Source organism: Chlamydotis macqueenii, chromosome 24, assembly GCF_036417535.1.
Source record: "Chlamydotis macqueenii isolate bChlMac1 chromosome 24, bChlMac1.mat, whole genome shotgun sequence".
In the NCBI taxonomy this organism is placed as follows: Eukaryota; Metazoa; Chordata; class Aves; order Otidiformes; family Otididae; genus Chlamydotis; species Chlamydotis macqueenii.
In genome coordinates, this window is record NC_141579.1 from 1,541,096 (window position 1) to 1,564,924 (window position 23,829).

At 44.9% G+C, this 23,829-nt stretch overlaps 1 protein-coding gene across 1 annotated transcript in view; it reads left to right on the forward strand.

The window, feature by feature from the left end:
• The first annotated feature begins 2,604 nt into the window (after nt 1-2,604).
• The window catches only part of BARX2 (BARX homeobox 2), a 28,378-nt gene continuing 7,153 nt past the window's right edge, over nt 2,605-23,829 (forward strand). The window contains exon 1 of the mRNA XM_086766215.1: nt 2,605-3,299. Within this exon, the coding sequence (XP_086622341.1) occupies nt 3,134-3,299 (166 nt within the window). The 5' untranslated portion in view covers nt 2,605-3,133. The remainder of the gene's footprint in view (nt 3,300-23,829) is intronic.

The window sequence follows — 23,829 nt, forward strand, 5'->3', positions numbered from 1 at the left end:
GGTGGGGTTGCAGTACTGCACCAAAAGCGCCTGCTAGCACAAATTATCTCCAGAAACCATCATTCAGAAGGTCTCCTGCTGTATCTTTTCCAAGGAAAGGTGATTGCCCTCCTGGAGGATCTCCTTTCAGAGCTCTGGTGCAGGGCTGAACTCCCTGCTTGTCATCGTTAACAACCTGTTGCTGACTGACAAGCTCGGAGCAGTGCTGTTTTCCTTCTTGGTTCTCATACTGGTTTTACGTACAAAAAAAAAAGCTTTAGTCAGTGAATTGTGGGATTGTGTCCTGTGGTTTAATTGCCCCTTCCGTCTCCGAAAAGGGCATCCTGGTAACTTGTCAGGCGGAGTGCAGGTGCTGGGCTCGCGCACGCAAACCGCGTCACGTCTTCTGCCCTCCAGACCCTTCCTCACGCGCCTTTTGCTTTCCGCCCTCCTGTACGGCCCCATTTCTCAACCCCTAGAGAAAGCTTAGGGACCAGCGCTTATCAGCAAGGCTGTCCTACGTGGGCAGAGTACTGGGGGCTCCAACAGCTGCTCGGGGTTTGAGTCCCCTTGGCAGATGTTTGCTATTCCAGCCACTTCATTAATGTTGGTAACAAAACCCCTGATTATTCCTGACCAAAGCACCCCCTTTTTGATTGACAGTCAGCGTGTGTTTCATACGGCATAACCCACCGTATTGCTCTGGCCACTTAAACAAAACCCTAAAAATTCATTAACAAAAGAAATAAAGGTGCTAGAGAGATGCCAGGGCATGCTAATTCCACCTGCCAGTTCATCTCCCTGGGCTCCGGCGAGGGCATCGGTGCTTCCAGAGCACAGGCAGAGATGCCAGCCCTTCAGATGGGAGTAAAAAAAAAAAAAAATTAAAGACAACCAGAGACTCTTGTCCTGCGGTCAGTTGTGTGCGAGTTCGGCGAGCCGACGGTTTTCCTCGAAGCCCTCTTGATTTCTGGGCTGGATCGAGCCGGGCTCGTGGAAGTCTTTGATTTCCAGTGCTTGGATTGCGCTCGCGGGTTAGGAAACGTTCCTGTGCTGCGTCCTGTCAGGTTTTGTGACGGCAGTAAATGCAAAATGAACTTGGGGTGGGGGGGCTGCAGCTACTGCCCAGACACCGCGGAAACACCGTGGAGCAAAATTCCATTTGTTTTCTGCTGTTTCAGGATTCAAATCCATCACTTGCTCAGAGCATTGCTTCAGAAATACTCTTTGCAGTAACCATCAAGCAGCAATTGCTTAAGTTAATGTTATTGGTAATTATTTTCTTTTCTTGGGGGTGGGGGGGAAGTCTGAAAAAGAAGCGATGAAAGTGTATTCCTAAAATGTTTTATGTCTGAATTAAGAAGTGAGTATTCATCAAGCTACGTGCATAATGAAGTCAGCAAATCTCCTTAAATATTTGTAGTTTGTTTAGCAACAGTTTAAGTAATTTAAAAATAGTTGTATCATCTGGGGGGGAAAAAAGTCCCTGAACTCCTTAGCGGTTGTTGTCATTCTAGTTAAATTCCTGTTTGTAAGATCACTTCAGCTTCTCAAAATAAAAAGAAGTCAAACCATTTCCAAGCAATTTATTTGAAACGAGAACGCCGTTCCAGTGGCTCTGTGAGCAAGACATTTTGTTTTATCTTTGTTCGATTATCATCGTGCCGTGGTTTTTTTTTTTTTTAAACCCACATATCGAGTTTTTAAGAAAAAAGTTCAAAGGAAATATCAAAAGTATTCTGTTTCCCTGCGTCTGCCTTCCAGTTTTGACAGCGCGCGGACACAGCGAGTATCTTGGGTTTGGTTTTACGACTCTTCAAATTGGCAAAAGTATCTCTGAAGTTTAAAGCCAAATGACGTGTAATTGAAATAGTGCTTTTAGAAAAGAGATTAAAAAGAGTTTATAGATTTAAAAAATATAGAGCAATACAATAAAAGCTGCTCAGAGCGCTTATGAGATTTTTGAGATGGTTTTCCTTCTGCAAAACCAGGTTGAGTTTTCTCATAGTAAAATAAGAGTTTGCTGCCATGTGGATCACCAAAGCAGGAAAACTAAAGTTTTATGGATTATATTTAAATCCTTGTATGGAGCCTGCAAATAACTTTTCCTTACTTTGCGGTCACAAGTAATCGCGAGCTGCTGTGGTTTTTTGAAAACCACGCAGCAACCGGTTGAAAATCGGGAGGGCTCCTCTCCTGCTACACCTTCTCCGAAATGAGGTGTCCCGGTGATCCCTGTGCTAAACCACACCGACTCCGAACGGGGCGCGGGGTAAGTTCTCAGCGGGCTAAAAAAAAAAAATCCCCGTTTGGGAGCAGTTCTCCCCGCAAATCTGGGGAAATTGCTGCAGAGAAATAAAACTCAGGGCTCACAAGGGAAAAGAGCTTTGGTGAGGGGGAAAATCTCAGCACATGGGGTCTGTCCTCAGCAGAAAGGGGCTCAAAGCTCAAATTTACAAAAATCCAGCAGAGATAAGCAGCGATCCGCTGGTAAATCATCTCAGGGCACTGAGTAATGCCACTGGAGAAGGCAGCGCTTGCTTCAGCAAGGCACCTATAAATAGTATTTTTTTTTTTTCTTCCTCTGCTGCTCTCCAGCACTTTGTGGCTGGGGAATAGGTTTGATGCCGCTCGGAAAAAGCTTCAGGGGCTTGGGAAGAGGCGTTCTCTTGCGTTTGCGGGACGTGCGCTTTTAATTTTTTTTTTAACTAATTTTAGGCTGAGCGGTGAGAGGGGGGGGCGAGGGGGGGAAGAAAAAGAAAAAAAGCCAGCCCCAAGCTGGAACCTCTCCAGCTTTTGCGCAAAGAGGGGAAGAAAAAAAAAAAAAAGCGCACACACCCCAGCATCTTAAAATAGCGAGAGGCTGGGCTCGGCGGGATCCTCCCCGCCCGGCGCGGGGTAACAATGGTGCTCGGCGGGGAGCAGCGGGCGCCCTGATTGACAGCCGCAGCGTCCTAAAAAAGGCCGCGCAGAGATGCTTATCGCCCGGTTTATATAGCGGGGGAGCCGAGCCGAGCCGAGCAGCAGGAGAGGCGGCGGCGGCGGCGGCGGCAGCAGCGCTCGGAGGCGGCGGGCGCCCCATGCCCGGCCGGCCGCGGCCCTGGCAGCCCCCCGCGGCCCAGCAGCCCCGGGGCGGGCGGGCGGCCCAGCCACCATGCCCTGCCCGCCCGGCCGGCCCAAGGCAGGCAGGCGGCGCTACAAGACTTTCATGATCGACGAGATCCTCTCCAAGGAGACCTGCGATTACTTCGAGAAACTTTCTCTTTACTCCGTTTGTCCGTCTCTCCTGGTTCGGCCTAAACCGCTGCACTCCTGCGCCGGTAAGCCTGTGCTACCTCCTGCTCCCCCCAAACCCCCCGAGCCTCCTCCAAACCCCAAGAATCTCCCCAAAACCTCAGGAAGCTCCACCAAAAAAACCCCAGGCATCAACCCCAATTTTCACGCCCCGTTCCCGAAGGAAGGGTTTGTGTTCGCTCCCCTTGTCCCCCCCATGCCATTTTCCGAGGAAGAGGGGAGACGGGGTTTCCTCAACGTTCGAGGCCCCGTTGCTGATCCCTGGGGTGTTCAGAAATAAATTAAGCAGTGGAAACGATAACGAGTTCAGAGGAGCGCGGGTCCTTGGGCTTGCGCTCCGCAAAACCGTTGGGTTTTTTCCTCGCCGTGTGTAGAGTACGAAGAAATCAATAGAAAATGTGGACAAGGGGAAAAACTGCTGCTGAGATGGAGTATTTTCTATCCAAAATTCTCTTTTCCTTTGAAAAAAAGTTAGGCTGTTTCTAACAGAGAAGATGAGAAAATGCTTCTAATGGTTTTGCAGACATAGACAGGAGAAATAAATACGTAGGAAGGGATCTCTGTCCTGGGCAGACACCGCTTGTAACACCACGAAATGAGCGATTGGGTCTTGACCGTGGGCGTTACTAAATTTCACAAACATGGGTACAATGTCAGCTTTCAAAAACCCACATTAAATGTAAAAATATCATTCTTATAATGCATTACAGATTTTTAAAAAGAAAAGAAATCAGGTTTTTTTTTTTTTTCCCTGGTGAGGTGGGCTGTTTTCCAGATCTGTATCCTTCCCAGACGCCACACTTCCAATGGTGAGAGAATCAGATGGTGAAACGGAAATTTAAAAATGTGGTCTTAAAAAAAAAATCTTAACTATTAAAAAGTATTTATAAAGGGCTAATTCCTGGTAAAATAATATCTATTTCAAGCTCATGAAATTCTGGTTTTCCTTTCTCTTTCCTGGGAATGTTCTTTTTGCACTTATATTAAGTTGTGTTTAAAAAAAAAAAAAACCTGCACTTTGGGTTAGGTCTGGTGTTTTGGTTTTAATGTTTAGCTGAATATCAATAAGAAGGAACTTTTCAGATCTAAAGAAGAAGAAACAAGGTTCCAGGTCTAAATAAAAAAAAACAAACTTGCTGTTAGGTTACCTAAGAATTTGTTGAGTAGAGTAAACCCTTAGTCCAAGCACAGGTCTGCCTCCAACCTCAATATTTATTTTGTAAATGCTAATAATTAAAGATCCAGGAGTGACGAGGAGGCTGGATCAGAATTAAGACCCATGACGACCAGCTTTTTGGAAGAAGCTAGATGACTAGTGCGATCCTCATTCGACATTAATTTTTTTTTCCGATTGATTTGTGCGTGACGTTCCTTGCCTTCTCTAACTGATGGCTGACATATTTTTACACAAGATCGTCTGATTGTGAACCAAGACCCTGCTGACACGGGAATTTTTCAGAGCTGATCCCTCGCTACTGCGTAGACAGTGAAATCCAGCGCTTGGCCAAAACGGGCGTGAAAGTCCCAAATGGCTTCGGTGCGTGGCGGCTTGCGGTTATGCGGCAGGGGCCCGATTCGGCTCACGTCGGCGTCGCTGGCGTGACTCCCACAGACCTCAGCCTGCTGGGAAGAGAAAATTTGAGAGAATTAGAAAAGAAAGCTCCCTTTAGCACCCAAAAAGCACGGTAACCTGAGTATTTACCAACAGCCAGAAGCATGTACCGTGTTTAGGCTAAGGGATCCTGAGCGTTTTGGGTGGGTGGGGTGTTTCCCCGCAGCTGTTTTGAGTCTTGCCAACCCCATGGGGAAAAAAAAAGAGAATTTTTTTTAATATGTAGTTCTATGTTAAGTGTAGCAAACATTGTCTTTGCCAGACTAATATATATTCGTTAAATAATCGTTAATAATCCTCAAATGATTCAGCAGCGGATTCTGAGTGATGCTAGCATGACTCCTGTGGTTGCTGTTTAATTAAAGCATTATTTCTCTTTGTGCCTGGGATCTTTAATGAATTTGCCCTCAAGAATGTGTTTCTGGCCTCTCCCTGTGTTGGGGTGGGTTGTGAATATCTGCTTTGGATGGAAGAAGCTTCACGGAGCTGCGGTGCTTGAGAAGCGAAGCAGGGAGAGAGATTGGCTCGCGGGATTAAAACCATAAAAGAAACTGCTACAAAAGTCCACGCTTCCAAATTGGGAGCCTTCTAAGGTACAATTAAATTCCAAAAGGGTATTTTTTTTTTTATTATAGAAGAGGAGGAATTCTGTCATTGTCTAAGAAATGGACCACACCACAGAAGATAACTAAATATGGAAGAGTTTAAAAAATAGAATCATAGAATGGTTAGGGTTGGAAGGGACCTTCAAAGGTCCCAACACAAATCTGTTTTAAAAAAAAAAAAAACTAACCACAAAGAAAAAATGCCAAGCCCCTTAGGGACTAAAAACTGGAAAAAAAAAAAAAAAAAAAAACCCCAAAACAAACCAGCACTGTGGCATTTAACTTACTGCCTGCATCTCCTTGTCTCTTGAGTTAATTGGGAAGGGAGCGAGCGTTTGGTTTTTATGGTGAAAATCAAATTAATCCTGACCTAAGTCACAGAAATCCACCTGGCTGGTAAGTCCTCGCTGGGACCAGGGGGTGTTTGGGACAGCGATGAGGGATTAGTTGCTTCGGCGGAGGAGCTTCTCTTCAGCACACGGGTTTTTCTCGAGGCAGGAGTCAGATTTTGTAGGCGTTGTCTTTGGAGCTGAAAGACAAGATGTTGTAGCTGTGTAGCCGGAGTGTTTTACAGCATCCTTTAAGTGAGGAGGGAAAAAAAAAAATCGGTAACCAAATGGAAAATATTTGTTCTTTTGGGTATGGTCACACACTAAATGTTTAGACATGGGACAAAACAAAATTGAGTGGGGGGGGTGAGGGGTGGAAGGAGGGTTCAGGACTTTTCCTGTGGATCGTGGAGTGGAAAGCTGGCGATTTAGTTGTAGGGAGCGTTCGGGAGGTCTAATGCAAAGCTCGCCCATCTTGCTGGGGTCATTCCTGTTGCGAAGAGCTTGGAACGAGCCCCCACCATAATTTTTCTTTGGAAAGAAAAATCCCTGTGAAAAGGATCCATCACTAACTTAAAATTTGGTGTATAAATACGTATTGGGGCATTTATTGAGCCGAATAAACAAGGCTGTGCTCGCGTTGACTCTTAACAAAATGCTAGCCCATGTCCAGAGCCATTGTGATTTAAAAAAATGAAATATTTAAACAGAAATACTTTCAGATGTTGGCTAGTACCTCTTTGATTTATGACTTTTTGGTTTGCGATGACTTAGTGAGAACACTATTTAATTTGTTTCACGATATTTATATTTTTATTAGCTTTTCCTATTATGTCATATCTAATTAATTTGTGTAAGTAACGATTACAGTGTTAATATATACCGTGCTTGCTTTGTTGTGGTGATTCTGAAGGTTGCTTTTTGTTTGAGCAGAGTCCTACAGGAATCACTTTTCAAATTATCTTTATGTAATTTTTCAGTTTTACCTTTAAAAATATTTGTAGACTTCTATATCGATTCTGTTTTGTTTCCGGGATTTAAAAAAAAATCTTGATTTAGCCATACATTCAAAATCCAAATGCCACATTTGTCGTTTTGGGCATGATAAAGAATCCCAGGACGTTGTCGGTGTGTGATGTTACGAGGTCAAACTGGAAATGTTCCGTATTTATCAAAGTAACTAAAATTGCTTGAAAAATGAACGCCAGAGTGGTCGTGGCTGGGATGGGGGGAAGTTGCGTGCTACCCCTGGTGACAGTGGAATTAACGATGTTGTGTGTTGATAAGGGACAGTGTTGCTCTTCCACGTGCTGTCTATTTCTATCTCAATTAAATTAAGATAGCTGAGTTTAAAAAAAAAAAAAAAAAGCACGTTGCCTCTTTCAAGAGAGAGCTTTTTGAGTCTTCAGTTTAATTTAGCAAAGTTCTTAGTGCAAATTATTTGTTGTCAATGCTGTGTATTCATTTCTACCCGGATCTGTTCTGCAGCTCATCAAAAACCCTCAAATTTAAAATGATTTTAGTGATTTATATCCAACGAGCATCAGTGTAATTAATTTCCGGTCGACCCCAGAGTTGATTGCTGGTACGTATGGCGGGTGGGACTGTCCCCTTTGTCTGCTGCGGTAGCTGTACCGGGACAACGCCTTGCGTGAGCGTGGTTTTACAGGCGCAGAGATGCCTTCTGTCACTGTGTTTTACTTCTCTTTTTGAGAGTTTGCTACTTTGCTTGCCTTTAAAGAACGCTAATAATTACGACTTGCTTCCTTGAAATTATTATTTTGGATTGTGGTTGATTTTTTTTCTTTGGGGGGCTGAGACCTTGTTCGGTATTTTGGATTCTAATGTAGGCAGGTATCTAGGGTAGAATTGTTCAAAACTTGAATTCTTCCTTTTCAGTTCCTTTGTCTGCCTTCTCTTGTTTTACCTCCGGATGAAATTGGGAAGGGCTTATCCCCAAGTTTTTTTGAGAGCTGCCATTTCCCTGGTACATTTGATATTTTTGCTTTCTGGATTAAACAGACCTGCGGGGAGCCCTTGCTTGTGCGGTAAAGCGTGAGCTTTGATACTCAGTCAGCCTTGTCAGCCTTTTTAGGAAGCCACGGTGAGAAAGCAGATTTATTGCCTCTTAAAACCGCTCAGTTTTTGTGTGTGACCTCACAAGAAGATTCCTTCTGATTGTGTTCAAAAAGGCCTTGATGCAGGCAAGGTTTGAATTTGCTCTGGGACATTATTTAAACTTGGGGTGGGAGCCATTTCTTTTCCTCAAACACTTGCTGAACCTTTTTCCTTTAAACCGAACGGATACTGTTACGGAGTTCCTGGGGGAAAGGAGGGCACTGTGGGAAAGGAGAAGGGAATCCGTGTCGCGTAGGTCCCGGCGTGGGGAAAAATGAGATGCCATCCGTTCAAAGCGCGTTATCTGAAACATAACAGCTGGATTAATCCCCTGAAATAAAGCAAATATAAAGTTGGGGGGGTACCTTCTACCAGGCTAACTTGAACCTGAGCGCGCCCAGCCTCTCCTCGGCTCCAGTTGAACCGCCGTCCCCCAGTACGCTGCAGGCGTAAGGGTTTGCCGCGGCGTCCCAGTCCTTAGCGCGAGGTGTGGGAAAGAGTCTTGGTCTTGGCACGTGTGAAATGCGTGCCTTCGGTGGTAGGAGCTGCGACTCGGTCCCCTGAAGACCTGTGTCCCAAAATGCGTGGAAAAGTCAGGCTTTGCTGTCGGGACTGTCTCTGTGCTCCCATAGCGATAGGGAGTCGTCAGAAAAATTGATATTTTGGGTTGTTGGTAGGTAGAAGAAAGAATAATCAATTGTCCTTTTCGGTTCAGAGTGAAGCAAAATGTTTTAGATTTATTTTGGCAAGTTAAAAGTTTAAGAAGTGGGAGGTGGGAAGTGTGGGTGGAAATTAGATCAGAGAAAATACTTGAGCTGGAATAAACACCGAAAACACATCTTCTAAAGTCTGAAATGAAAGTTTCTAACATGTTTTTTATGAGACCTTTGGCAAAGCAACGGAGTTACTGTCTGTGTTGCAAAATTTTCTTTCTTTTTTTTTTCCTTTTCTTTGATGAAAGGAAATTATAGCCGAACGTTTTCAGTCAGTCCAATGTAAGAATTGCTCCAGCTGGACCGCAGAAGCCGGAACACGTTAACACGAGCTTCGTTTGCTAGGAAATAGTTCCTTGGAAAGTTTAAGGTCTGGTTTGTGATCTCAGCTGTATTTGTATCTATCTGAGAGGCTTCTGGCCCTCGTTGAGTGATGTGAAATTCCTAAAGCTACATTTTAATGACATCTTTAGAAATATAGAGAGATTTGGTGTAAGGACCTGGCTAACGCAGTAAATACTTAATGTTTTCCATCTTCCTCATTTAACTTTTGGTTTTGACTGATTCTTGGCATCTTCTTCCTCATTTTTCTTGGCCAGAACACAGCGCAGAAGAGCACCGGGTTACCTGTTACGGATATTTCAGGGAGGTGTTGGGATACTCGTCACTGAGACCCATTTAGGTAACTGAAGGGACAGGTGAAGAACAACCTTCTGCAAAATAATCCTCCAGCCTCCCGAACGTGGACACCTGCGGCGTCTGGGTGGTGCTGGTAGAACGTGAGCCGTGAGGATGCCGGAGGTTTGATTCTGCTCGTAGCTACCCCATGAGAATTCATGAGGGTGGTGGCATTGGTGGGGTCAACATCAGTTGTGTGTGTAAATCTTTCTCTGACGTGTGCCACGTAGAAAGGCAGGCCAGCATCTCTTCCTTATTAAAAGAAACAAAAACCCCAACAAACTACTTAATTTCCTCTTTTTTTTTTTTTTTGACTGGTCTGTGCATACCTGTTCATAGCCAGCACAAGATGTTTTTTAGAAGAATATCCTGGTACGCATGGTGAGTTGGAAAATAGGCTTTTCTGTGTACGAGACTTTTATAAAACTATGGTTTTGGCAGTGTTTATTTCCAGAATGCATAAGCTCTATCTAAAACACAAAACCTGAAAGAATGCTGCCCTGAACAGCTCCCAGACAAACTTTCTGCTATGTTTTTTAATTTTTCTGTTAAAAAAAAAAAAAAACAACGTTTTTCCGGAACTTCCTGTATAATGAAAATAAAATTCTCTTTCAAAATGTGACGACAGAAAATTTGCCTTTTTTTTTTTTTTTTTTTCTGTGAGATTCAGAGCGACAACCTTACGCTGACCTTAAAATGTGTTTGGATGTGCACATTCAGGTCTTATCTTGTAAATTCTTGAACATACCAGTGGTTTTTATTCATGGAGTCAGTTGGCTGACTTAGACTACTCATGCGAAGAAGGATTTGAATTGGAAGCTGTTGTGTTTGCCCTGTAACTCACATAATCTCGCTAGTATTTTGTGGATTTTGTACCGAATAAGAGCGTTTTCGATGTAGTCATCAAGTCATCTTTAAACATTTGGCTTTGGATATTTCTGCTCATGATTATCTTGCGAATTACAGAATAGTTAATGGCTGGTTTTCCTGATGATGCAAATTCTCCTTTTTTTTTTTTTTCTTTTTCCAATTGCTATTTCATCTTACAGAGGTTGGATTTCATCTTACAGAGGTTGGATTTCATCTGCACTAAATTTCAATAGCCATCTTCCGAACTGAGGTTGAAACAAGAACAGGTCTCTGCGGCTTCAGGTGTACTGCTCTGCCTACATTGATCCATTCAAACCCAAAATACGGTTGCGTAAGCACGGAAGGGTTGGAGCATCTCCTTTTCTTTTTACAAGATGCGTGCGATAGGTTGGTGGTTACTTGAATAGGGTATTCGATGATAGATTCACCTGTCACCTTCGAAACACGGTTTTAATTTGTCTTTTCAAAGTGGTTTTCGAAGCAAAGCTAGCAGTGGTGGTGCTTTCGTACGGGAAGCGTCTATGTGCGTGCCGTACGTATCACGTACGTATAATCGCGTAACGTTACACATCTTTAGGAAAGCCTGTTGCTCTGCTTGCGTTAATTTATGTGGCTCAAAGAGGAGAAATATTAAAAAATCCCCCTGAAACAGAAATGAGTAGTGGAGTAATTGATACAATATAACGATGAAAAGTCTGGAGGAAATGAGGATTTTTTTGGCCACCAAACGTTTGCGTGAGCTTGTGAATACATTTCGCCTCACCCTTCTGTCTGTTTTGTCCAAAACCTCCTCTTGACAGCTTTGCAAACAGTTCATTTTGTTCCTCCGATGACTAAATAGCAGAGGAGCTGATATTTGAAGTTTTCTGTAACAGCAGAGGACAGTACCAGGCGGCTTGGATCTCCGCTGTCTACTCTTCGTTGTGCTCTTCTGCTTTCCTTAAGCAGATTTTTTTTTTTTTTTTTAGGTTGCTGGGTAGCAGTGAAATTCTCCGCTGAGAGACAGGAAGCCATGCCAGAAGTTAGAAGGGTTGATTTCACCTTGTTGCAATAAATTACAGAGCAATCATAAGTGATGGGAAGGAGTTTGATGGAGTGGGTGAGGAACAATTGATGGATTATTTTAGTTAAAATTACTTAGAGCCCGGTCCAACTCCCACTGAAGTCAATTAAATCGTAGTTGGATGGGGGCCAAAATGAGTCAAATTCAATTATGCCTCAACTGTAAACATTTAAAAGCACATTATTATAAGGTAGTTTAGCACTTAAATTACACTAAAACAAAAGCATTTACGAAATCCCAGACTGGTGGTGTTTTATTTATACAGTTCTAATGAAACCCTTTTTTCTTTGCTGCTGGGAGACAGCGAGCTCTTAGACTGGTGCCGAACCCCCTGTAGCACCTGTCTGTTGTGAAGAGATGTCCCAGCAGTTCATACCATAGATTTATTTTTTTTTTTAATTTATTTCTGCCCATCAGAGACTAGCTGGCTAGCGATTGCATGAGAAGAGGCAGCAAAGATGACGGAAAAGAGATTGCCGAAATCCCGGTGTTTCATCTAATTGTGGGGATTTAGAGAGCTTGCTTGTGTAAGTGCCGCCTCATAAACTGCTGGAACTTCTGCGTGAGCTCATCTCCAACCTGTAATGGGTATGGATATTCTCAGCCGAACGAAGTTCAGCATCCAAAATTTTTTTAGAAGAAATAGCCTACGTGATAAAAAAAAAAAAAGATGTATTAATAGTTCAAATTTAACAACACGTGGTGGTGTTTTCAGGAAATCGGGGAGATTATCTTTTAAACTGTGGTTCACAAGCCTGCTTTAAGGCAATTTATCTATTTTTTTTTAATCAATTCAGGTTAAACCTTTTTGTTCTGTCTTCGGGATTTCTCCTCACCGTCCCTTTTCCAGCAGGACGAAGGCATCTCCTGCTCTTTGGAGCAGCTGAAGGCTGGCAGGTGTAGGGTTTCCTGGCTGGCGTTTGTCTGTCGGGGTAGGCTCTCTCTGGAGGTTTTAGCACCGCATCCCAAGTGCCATCCCCAAAGTTCTGTCAGAAGCTTTGGACGCGGGGAGCTGCGTATACAACTGGGAATAGCTGTTAACTGGGGTCACTCTCCCAGTGATCTAAATTCGTCCCCACGGACAGACGATCTCCCAGTCAGTGCCAAGCGCTGAAGTTGGGCTGGTTTGTGTTCTCTCTTCCTCAGCAGCTGTGCTTAAAATGAAAGATAGGGCCGGATCCCTGGTTGAACGACGGACACCACGCTGCTCTGGCTCTGTGAAAGGTCTTTGTGGTGGATGGAGATGCTAGATGTTGGTTGTTCCGCCTTTTTTTGGCATCCTTTTCTTTTTTCCATGCGTTGCTATTAATAGCAGGATCAATGGATAGCTTCCACTAACTGATTTCTGTGATCCTTGCCTTATTTCCCCCTGAATATTAGCACGATCAGTCGTGTTACAACTCGTGAAAATGCGTTAAAATCAGTTGACAGCGATTTGAAAACGGAGCGTTGCTATTATCCGTTCACTGCTTAGCGCAGCCTCGCCGTGATTTGTTTGGCTCCTGTCAGCTCACCAGGGATGGTAACTTCGGTGTTACCTTTCAAAAAGCAAAACAAGTGATAATGTTTTTTCCCTACTGGTTGTATTTCTCTGTCTCTGAGTATGCGCCTGCAAAACAAAAATGGGGCTGAATTACGGGATAGAAAATCCCTTCGGAATGAAAATGCTTTCATCCGTCGCGGCGGCATTGGTTGAAGAAAAACATTTTCTTAGGGGAAATATTTTGGGGAGAACTCCTGATGTTTCTTAGGAAGCAGAGCTGATGCTGAATTTCTGAGTGTCTATGCAAGAATTTGAACTTCTTGCTGTCGATTTACCAGGACGTGGGCCATTCACCCTGAAACCAGTCGTGCCTACAAGATAGTCATTGAGTGTTTTACATATGAAATAAGTTCTAATGGAATAACTGCTATTGCTTGTTGCTGCTTTGTTCATTAATTGAAACTGAAGTGTTCATTCCCTCTACCTGGCACTAGTGTGGCTTAAAATGTGGTGGACTCTCTTAATTTGTCTTTTCAACGAGTTTTTTTTTGTTTTCCCCAAAGCCAATCATGGGTCGTTCGCCTCCAGTAATTGATAGCAACGTGGGAAATGTTTGTCCAGTTGGTGACGAAGTTAATTTAAGTGTTAGAACGGTTATTGCCTCTGGTTAAACGGTTTGCACTTGCACGTTGTGAGAAAATTCAAATACATACCTCCTCTAGTTTCTCTCCACATCTCCTTCTTTACAACAATCAGTAAATAGTGAGGCTTACATATTTTAAACTCTAGCTTAACCCTTTGCATCCTGCGGATTTTCTCAAAATACTGCTTTTCTCAGTGCCTCTTGATTTTATTTATTTATTTATTTATTTTCCCTCCCCCATCTCCACTTCTTATTTACTCCTTGAAGTCAATAGAAGTTTTGGGTGTGTAGAAACAGAAAAGGAATTGCGTCAGACCTCAAATATCTGAACGCTTTCTGCTGAGCCTTCGTTTAGCTGGCAGCTTGGGACGTGCCGCTGTCGGGAGTGGGGATAACTGGACGGGGTTCGCAATTTTGCAGAGCCCGTGGAAGAGCTGAGAACTTGGTGGTGGACGCCGGGTGGTTTGACCATCTCGTCTTGGCTTTGTCCTTGATTCCCTTGAATTAAACAGGGGTTCGTTGCGCGCTTGTGCAAAATATTGTAAAAATCCTTTGCTAAGGAATGCAGAGAAGCCCAGAGTAATGCGGTCAGTGGGGATTGCGTATGTTTAACGGTGCGTTTCATGAGGATTAATTAAGTACAACTAAAATGTGTATTTTTTTTCCCCACTAGAGAGAAGTCTGTAGGAGGGGAGAGACTTCCACAGAAATCCCGTTTAGGTATAAAGACAGAGTTGCGTTTATTACTCTGTAGAGGTTTGAACTAGTTCGTTAGCAAGTTTTATCCATCCTTTGACCCTTTCCTGGACTTTTTTCGTTCTGTCCGTGTCCTGCTGGGTTTTCTGATGTGCCCTTTCGCTCTCTTCCTTTTTCCCTCCCCGAGCTCTTTCTCGCCGTCTCCCTTCAGCGCAAATTGCTGCTGCTCGCGGTGGAGTTCAAGTCGAACTTTCGAACCCGTGACGTCGCGTTGGTTTGGAATTAGGCAAAACCAGTTTGCCCATCCCTCGTTGTAAAAGGGTTAATCCCCTAAACAATTGAGAGACAAGGGCAGGGTATTATGAAAGGAGCCCCTGTTTTATAAGCATTTGTATTGCCGGTGCTTGAATCCCCGTAATAAGTAGGTTGCTTCTCTGATTAATGACTGCGTTTTACACGCTGACGATGAATGATGTGGCTTATTGTAGAAGCCATTTATTTTTTATTTGGTCTCCTCACCCAAGCAGTGCTGGAAATGAGATGTTAATGTCTTGGTGGGAGCATGTTTTATTCTCAACAGTTTAACGAAAGGTGACCCACAAAGGGGAGAAAATAATTAAAATGATGCCTTTTTTTTGCCTCTTCGTAATGTGTGCAAAGACAACTCACATGGATTTTTGTTTTAATACGGGATTTTTCTTTTTCTTTAGAGATTCTTACTTTGTTCCCTTCAAGCTGGAAAGGAGTGGGACTGTGTTGTCGGTCTGGAACTTTATAAATTTGGAAGGGGCGAACTATTCAAATGCCTTGAAGTCTTTGTTTTATTAATTTATTTCTAAGAAAGGGCTAAAATAACTTGATATTTTTAGTAATTTTGAGCCAATTCTTGTATCAGATTCTAAGTTTCTGATTTTGCTTTAGTTTCAGCTGCACTTTTCCCCCTCCCCACTGTGCCGTTTTGTGGTGGAGGTGTCTGAATACACAGGCTGGACACAGAAGAGAAGTGATATTTTATTAAACCGGCCGTGCGTCGATATCTGTATGCGTTCGACGCTGCGTCCGTCTAACTTCATTTCTATAGAACGATTTAATAAAGGAAAGAGGAAAAAGGCTTCCAGCAGATTCTGTGGGGTGGAGACAGAGACAGCACGGTATCGATACTTCAAGAGAGAGAAAAAGATGAGTAGGATTTTTTTTAAATGTTAGAATTGGAGCGCTTTCACATATGGGATTCACCAAATGTATATGAAGGCTCACTTGGCATTTAAAAGACCCCTCGTAATTGTTATACCGTCGCTGAGCAAAGCACACCAGTTCAGCTCGGCGGACTGGCAGTGTTGGTTGCTTTTCATCATCAGGGAGAGCATGGAAATACCAAATCTAGGATGGGTTTCATCCCAGCAGCGGCACATAACTGAGCTGGTAATGGTGGTACTTGACAAATATCAAAAATATTCCCTGCAGACTTAGTTCTGTACATCACCATCGTGTGAAAATGGGCAGCCACAGCTGATCTCTGCCAGAATATCTGTCTTTGTTGAGAACAACTTTAAAAAAAAAAAAAAAAAGGCTGGAAAAAAGTTATTTTGGTTTGAAAAACCACATGCTGCATATGTGCCTGTTACTGGAGGAGTTCCTGTGGAAACGCTGCCGGTTGCACAACAACAGGATGCATGCGCTGCTGTGATATTAACATATATATTAATGGCACGTTGAGGAATTTGGTAATCGTGTGACACAAAAGAGAGTTCTCAATGCAGTGCTCATGCAGTCTGTTAATGGGAAATGTCTTCAGCAAGCTGTGAGATGGTAACACCCCTGCCTGCCCTTGCAGCGCTTCCCAGACCACACAACGACCTTGCGTGGTAGGAGTTCTCATCCTCACTTTGCAGGAACGCTATGCCTGATGTCTTCTTTCTCCAAAATCTACACCTAACTGAGCAGAACTCTCTTCTTTTTCATCCCCTGTGGGGCGAGTGAGCATAAATAACGTCGGTGGGAATGAGGCAATATTCCCATCAGCCTGGAGATGTTTCTCTTGCTAGCGGGGACTGTGCACCCACACACGTGTGGAGGGAAGAAAGGGCTGCATTGGTTTTTTTGCCTATCGACTTTTGTGATTGGTATTTCAGTGAGATGATGGAGTCACAGACGTACCTGCGGAACACGGCGATGCTGCGTTCCTCAGTGACAGGTGCCGTAGGAGAGCTGTGGAGGTGAATAGATGTGCTGATGAAGACCAGAGGTGGGTGATAACCGAAGCTTTGACTCAAAGCCCTCCAAACCTTAGGGAGAAGGGAGGGTCTCCCATCTGGATCCCTCAATCAGAGTGTTTCTAGGGCCATGTTTATAGATCTAGATTGGAGACGTTGGCAACAGGCGTCCTCCAAACATTTCTGTTCATAATGGTGTTAATTCACAATTAGAGCTAGCAGAATTCAATTTCTGAGGATTAATTAAGGCCTGTCTCCACCCTAAGTCTAATTGATGTTTGTCCGGAGATGTGAAAACAGTGTCTCCTTGGCTGACTTCCTATCAGAACAGAAAAAAAACCCAGCACACTGATGTGTGACATGAGTGAGGGCTCCTATGCTTCGGAGATCGGGACAGCTAGAGCTCACCAACTGGAATTTCTGGCTTATCCTTCTACCGGTGCTGCGGTACAGGCAGCCTGGTAGCTGAGAAAACCTTGTCATCGCCTTTCTGACATATAAGTGGTTGCACGCCTCTAAAATGTCTAAGGCTGACGTTTTTCTCATGGAACTGCTTAGTCTGGGTGCGTCCGTTTTGGGACTGCCTGTCCTTGAGACGTTTTTCAGCTTGCTTTTTGAGATGAGATGAATTTCAGTAAGAGCGAAACTTGTCCTTCTGAAGTCGGGGGGGCTGCTTTGGGAATGAAGTTGCCAGCACTGATTTTTAGCAGAATGGTTCGCAATGAAAAGTTTTCATAAACTGTTATTTCAGCTTTATTTTTTTTTTTTTTTTTCTCCCCGTCCAAAAAGTGAAAGCATAGCTGTCCTTGATTCATTCTGTTTGGGTTAAGATTCAATCCACGGGGTGACACAGGTGTGCTGTTATTTGAAGTGGAGGGAATAAAAATAGCCATGCCCTGTGCTGGTGGAAGCTGTGACATAGTCTTTGTCAGTTTATTCAACCAAAAATGAGATTTGGAGGAAATCCTTGTTCCAAGGTACTCTAGATTCTGATAACGAGGTTTCAGCTTCCAGGAATAATGCTGTGAAGTCCGTTAGGCTTAGCTTTATTCCTTGATCTGTCTCTTCTCCTTAGCCCAGCCAGAAGAGCTGGGTTAAGATTGCCGATCTAATTGGCAAACACAAAGGACAGGCTGTGAACAAAACCTGCTCGTGTATCGTTTGCATCCTCCTAAATTGCATTGTTTGTGCAGCTGTTCGGCCAAATTGTCCGCGGGGTTTATTTTGGTCTGTAGAGGAAGCAGAGAGGAGTTAGCTCTCTGTCAGGGCAGATGAAGATCCAAGAATCGTATCTGCAGCTCCGAGACCAACCTCTCTGCTAAACGTCTCCTGATGGGGGCAAGGTGATTAATAAAGCAGCCCTTGAGATGATGAGCCGCAATTAGAAGAGGCGAAGACTTTGCCAGGACTCAGGTTAACGGTGGTACTTGCTGAAGTCCCCCTTTCATTTCGGTGCGGAGGAAAAGAAGGGGGTGCCTGTGTGTTTGAAACACTCCCGAGAAGAAAAAAGCGCTTTCCGAAAGATCCATCAGGCAAAATTTACAGAGGCTGATATTTAGAAACAATTGAACTCTCTTTCTTCGCGTATGTTGCTCACCAGAGCATTTTAGAGGCTCGAGGCAGGAAGAGGCAGTGATATTTACGGCGAGTTTTTCGCTGGAGCTCACGCAAGGGTGGGCTTGAGAAACCTGAAAGTGCTTTTCTGTGCGCGGCCGGTCAGCTGGCCAAGGCTGGTGTTTGCTTATGGATGTTGTGATAATTAATAATTAACAGCGTGGGAAGTGAAGGACTGATTGATGCGTGCATGGCATGATGTGTTTGAACTTGGACAGAAACTGTGAAATCCTGAGAGAAGGCAGATTGGTTTATCAAATGTGTAAGGATGTAAGAATGGGCATAATGTGTCAGTCCAAATAGACTTGTCTTGGACGGCGGCCAGCGGGAGATGCTGAGGGAGCAGCATAAAGAACAGAATGTGACTTATCCTCCTGTTAAACTGTACCCTCTCAGCTCTGATGGTCTGTTTCTCGGTCTAAGTCCAACACTTGCTCCTTGACCGGTGACACCATCTGGACAGAGGATTGGCTTTGGCCTCCTACGTTTCTGCCCAGCGTCCCAAGATGTCATACTGTCATCCGTAAAGACAGAAACTTGTTGCAACTTAAGCTTAGGCACTCTGAGAGTTGGGTTTCTCCTCTGCCCCCCATGGACAAGACACGAGATGCCTGTAAATCCGTTCCTCCTACCTGTTTGATTCTGTAATCTTTTGGCTACTTTGCGTGCTGGCTCTGGGTCCAGCGGGTGACGAGCTCTCGAGTTGAGTCTTACCCTCGGTGATGGAGGAAACGCTTGGCTGAAGTATTTAACACGACTTACTTCAAAAGAAAGAGCTTCGAATGGAAGTTGGCTCAATGGAGCAGAGTTGTCCCTCGATACAGATGTGGTGAATGAGCTGGTGGCTTGTATCCCGGGGAATTTCTTGCGCCATCTGAGCGCTGTGGTTTATGGAGATGTGCTCGTGTTTATTTCTCTGGGACTAATGTGGCCTGGTCTCAGACCTCTGGACAGTGAGGGATCATCTGCTAAAGATGAGGGATCTCGGACAGAATCACTTCTCTGTACCCTCAGAAGAGCAGGACCTCTCTGAGCCATGCCCAGTTGGCCTGAAGAGTATGGATTTGAGTTGGAGGGGCTCCCTTCCAAAAGACAGGCTGTCGTTTGAATGCGTGAAGCAGAATAATTCAAAGTAGAGAAGTGGTGCCTGTTCTTCTGATTCATTCTCCACTGATTAATCCAGAGTGCTATTACATTTGCTAAAAAGGATTTCTTGAGTGCCAGCCAAATAGATTCTTTAAATGCTTCTTAAAAAAAATAATAATCTTGTATAGATAAATTTTCTTCTTCACTGAGGATCTGACAAGGTCCTGGCACACTCCCCTGTTTGACAGACAGCCTGGAAGAAAGGCCGCCGTGTGCGAGGAGAACAATCTACAGCACCCAGGTGGTGCCGGCAATTGAGAAGAAACCCAGGGGCGAATCATCGCTATCCTGTGATAACAAGAAACCGCGGCGGAGCGCCTCGCCCTGGGATAGCACAGCCAGATCTTTCGACTCCAGGTCGTGCGTGCGTTCCTATCTCCTCCCCCACCAGCATGGCCCTTGTTGTTGTGGTGGGTATCACCAACCTGACCAGAAGAACCACGGTGCCGTCCTTCGGGGATCTGGCATCGATGCGGGAGGTGAATTTTTGGGTTGTGTTTGTAAGATAATGGCCCCACATCCAGTCCTGTGGGAGGCGGGGAATTATCCGTCTGCCTGGGGCGGCAGGGAGTGGGGCAAGTCAGGGAGGCTCAGTCTCCTCGTTTGTTCCAGGGCAATTACTTACCGTCTGCACGGTGCCTCTAACGCGTACAAAAGCACAATATAAATATCAAATGTCACTATTATTAAGTCAGGATTAATTATCTTTCTGGTGAGTTTTTGTCAAGGCCTTCGGCACGCCTGCCGCAGATGCATTCAAACTTATTAATTACTGTTATTACGTAAAACTTATACTGAAACATTACGTTGATAAATTGCTAATTGGGACGGGCTTGGAACAGAAAATCTCACGGCTCTGAGCGCTGAGGCCGTTTCACTTGTGGCTTAGAAACTGGGTTAAACTTGGGATCCAAGCGCCCCACAGCTTGGAGAACAGCGGCTGACCCTTGTGTCCAGCTCCGCTCACCTCTGGAGAGCTGGACAGGGAGTTGGATGATGAGAAACGCTTTGACGAAGAGCACTTTTTAGCTGTAATCTGTTACATTCGTTATTATAAAAGTTAACATTTACGGAGACATCAGGGGTTTTGTTTGCGACTGACTTAGTTGAAAAGCTAAAAAAAAAAAAAAATGTGATTGAACATAAATGTGAGCGTTCTCTAACGTGCCCAAGGAAGGTAAACTGGAGACTCCGGGATGAGCCGTAATTTTCCCCCACCTAAGAAGCTGTTGTCAAAAATCACCATGTGATAAAGCGCCACTTTTTTCCCCCCAACTTACCCTAGGCTCATCGCAGAAGGTACAGACTCCTGAAGAATCGACCTTCAGGCAGAATGCCCTAAAAAGGATGATTTTTAGCTGCAACTAAAATTAGCTACGCTAATTTTAATTTCTTTTTTGTTTTCCTCCCGTGGATGCGTGCGGGTGAGATCCTGGCTCTGCTGAAGCTGATGGGCGTTTTGCCACGGACATCGGTTGGGTCTGGGTTCTTCCATAAGGGGGAGAATCCGTTGGCTACCAAGCAGACCTTTCGGTGTGAGGCTGTGTCGCGTTCAATTTTTGCAAAGTAGGGTTCGGAGAATTGAAGTGGAAATAAGAGTACGGTGTGAACTGTACCTGCAGCCTTTGAGGAGCAGTTAGACTTTCCTCCCAGAAACCTCGTGGAATGCTGTTTTGGAGTACACCAGTGTCTGTGCTCCAGCTCTGCACTTAGATTTCAAGGTTGATAGCTCCGCTTTCCTGCAGCCTCTGTGACACTCATGGTTCCCATGCAAATTTTGGCTCGGTGCATTTGGGCTGAGCCTGGGGCTATTTCTGGAAGCTTTTAAGATGTCCCAGAAGTGCCCTTCACCTCTGCTTATGTGCAGAGGCTTTGGCTCTTGCTCAGCTACGACTGGTTTGCACATGTAGCCAAACAAGAAGAGCACTAGTAAAATAAAATAAAAAAAAAAAAACAAAACAAAAAAAAACCAACAAAACCAGACAAAGACAAATCTCCCTTCCCAAAACAGCGCTGACTCCCAGTTAGGTGATGGAGCTCTTAGGTGTTGAGACGCTGGAGAAGAGGAACGGCGATACAAAGCATTCTCAAGCCTTCCCAGTTCCAGAGTTGCTGTTTAATATGTGATAGCCACAGAAAAGTCTGATTCTAGAGTTGAGACGTGGCCCTTCTGAAGGGGTCTGGTGATGGCACGCGGGTTTCCCAGCTGTTTCGGTATTCGGGGAGCTGAGCTCTGTCGGGTTCTCTTACAGTACGACTGGAAAGAATGAGAAGAGGATCAATGTCTGAGCTGGGTGATGTGAAGGATTCCTGACAAATTGTCTGTCACCACCTCTCCGGCCAAGCTGTGTTTGACAGGGATGCTGAAAACATTTAAGTGCGTACTTACGCCGCGCCTCTGGGCTTGAGACTCAGCTGACTTGTGCGGGGAGCAGCTTCAGGAAGATTTTGTGGCGATGCCGGGACTTCCAGCCCATTAGGAGAAGATACAAGAGGGGTAGTTAGCTCTGAAAGACCATCTGTGTCAATGTCTTGCAAGGGCTGCACCGTGCAGATACACCAACTCATGTCTTGGAAGCTGTCAAGCTGTCACCACAGTGTTCACAACCTAATTAGCCCACCTCTCTTCAGGCCTTAATTAGCTCAGGTGCCACCGTACCCTGGCATGGCTGTGCTGCTTCCCGTTCTAGAGATAGCTGAGGGATCTGTGAAGGGGGTAAACATCACCCAGGTGAGGAGGAGATAATAGTTCCGTGGGGAGGAGATGAGAAGGAACCTTGCTGGGGAGATGCTTTGGCGGTGGTAAGCTTGGCAGCTCCAGCAGCTGCAAGGCAGAGGAGCCCACGCTGACCTGAGAGGAGACCCTGTGTCCTGGAGCGCACAGCAGGTATCTGGCCGTTGTCTTTAACCCCGTGGCTCCTGGGCCCTGGTGAGTTTGTGGATTTGTATGAGGTCTGCGCTCAGCTCTGGCTTGCTTCCACGCCCGGGGAGGCTGGTGGCAAAGTTTAGCCAAGACGTGTGGGAATGGAATGGCTGGCAAATCTCAGCTTTTGGGGATCTGTGGGGAAAAAGTGGGTGTAACACCCTCCCCTCTAAACAAATGGTGTATGGTTCCATTTATTCCCAACGTTCCCTTGCCTCTTCCGCCTTCTTTTCTTCGCTCAGGGCTTCTTCCTTTCAGTAGGCTGCCTGCTCCTTCAGCAAAACGAAGCTCGTTCCTAAATGAACTCAACTCCTTGGTTCCTTTTTGTTTTGACACTCGGGAGACGGCAGATTTATAGACCTTCCCGAGTCGTAAGTTCATTTTCTTTCATTATTTACCTTTCACTGCAGCCCATCCTGAGTGCGATTTCATTCTGCCTCCGAGCAGGGCTGACCTGCCAAGAGGAGTTGATCCATAAATCTTTCCTTCCTTTTTCTTTCTTTCCAAAACAGAATTAGCTGAGTTTGCCTAGGAGGAAAACTCTTCTGCCATTGCTGGCGGTCAAACAGTGCAATTAATTAGTGCTTTCCCTTTTCTCTTCCCTCTACTCTGTCTGCCAGGGTTGAAAGTAAGCCAGGGAGGAGGGGGAAAGGGAAAAGATTTATTTGAAGTACTTGTTTTAATTAAAAACTTTTGCAAGGTGGTTTGGTGTAGTGGAGGTGTTACGCTCCATGTAGTGGAGTGGATTGCGTTACATCGAGTGGTCGTGAGATGATTTCAGCTTGGCCTGATGAAAAGCAAGCGATCCCAGTTCCTGCTCACGGAGCTGGAGCCGGTGTTGGTGAGGCCTGAGTCTTCCTGCTTTACACCTTGTGTTTGCGCCTGGGGTAAGAGAGAGTAAAAAGCTGACAGTTTGCGGATTTACGCCTGGGATGTCGGCTTGTTTTGGCTGGTAAAAATTGACATTCCTGGCTGAAACCTTCTGGAGAAAATGGGGTGAATTCTCTGTCCTCCTTCTTGGTGTTATTGCTGAAGAGTAAAACAAGTGAGGAAAAAATACCTTTGGTACGTTAGATCGTGATCGATTTCTAGGACAAGTATTTCACATGTAATTAGGAAATGAGCATCCCAGGTTCTTCTAGACCTGTGCGGCTGGAGGAAGCCAACTCGTTTCCAGGTGGTGTGGTCAGTGTGTTGCGCAAGGGGCAGATCTGTTACTCACCGTACAGCGGCCGCCAACACGGTCCTGGTTTAAATAGCAAAGCAAAATGTTTTCAGATCCTTAGAAAACACTCTGCAGATCCAATGTCCTTTTTATTTTTAGCTCCTGGCTAGTTTTAGCAACCGAGTGGCCAGATGTTAGCTTTATGGAGATGGCCAGAAATAAGAGCTTGAAATGGAGACTGTTCAAACGCTTAAAAAATAACTGCAGGAAAAATTCTGTTTCTTAAGCACCACTCCCTCAGTTGTGCGTGCTGTGAAGTATGGATTCATCTAACACTTCCCAAGCATTCCTCACTTTCTGGCTTAGGTGGGCTGCTTTTCGGTTTTCAAGTCCAAAAGACCAGCGGGTCAGGACTGGAAAGGTGCTCGGACAGCGGCGCAGGAACGTGTGCGTTGAGCTGAAACCGTTCCGAAAGGCGGGTATGGAAAGGAAGAGCGCTTCATTTCCATTCCTTCCCGTTTTGGGAGACAGAGCATGTCACAACAGTGCTGAGCAGACAAGCACTGCTTGCCAGCTTTTAATTTGTTGAAGATTAGGAAATTATTCTGTTCTTACAATACCATGTCAGTCGAGAAATACCTTTGAACTCCGGGGAATGCGAAATGCAGATCTAGCCTCAGATTTC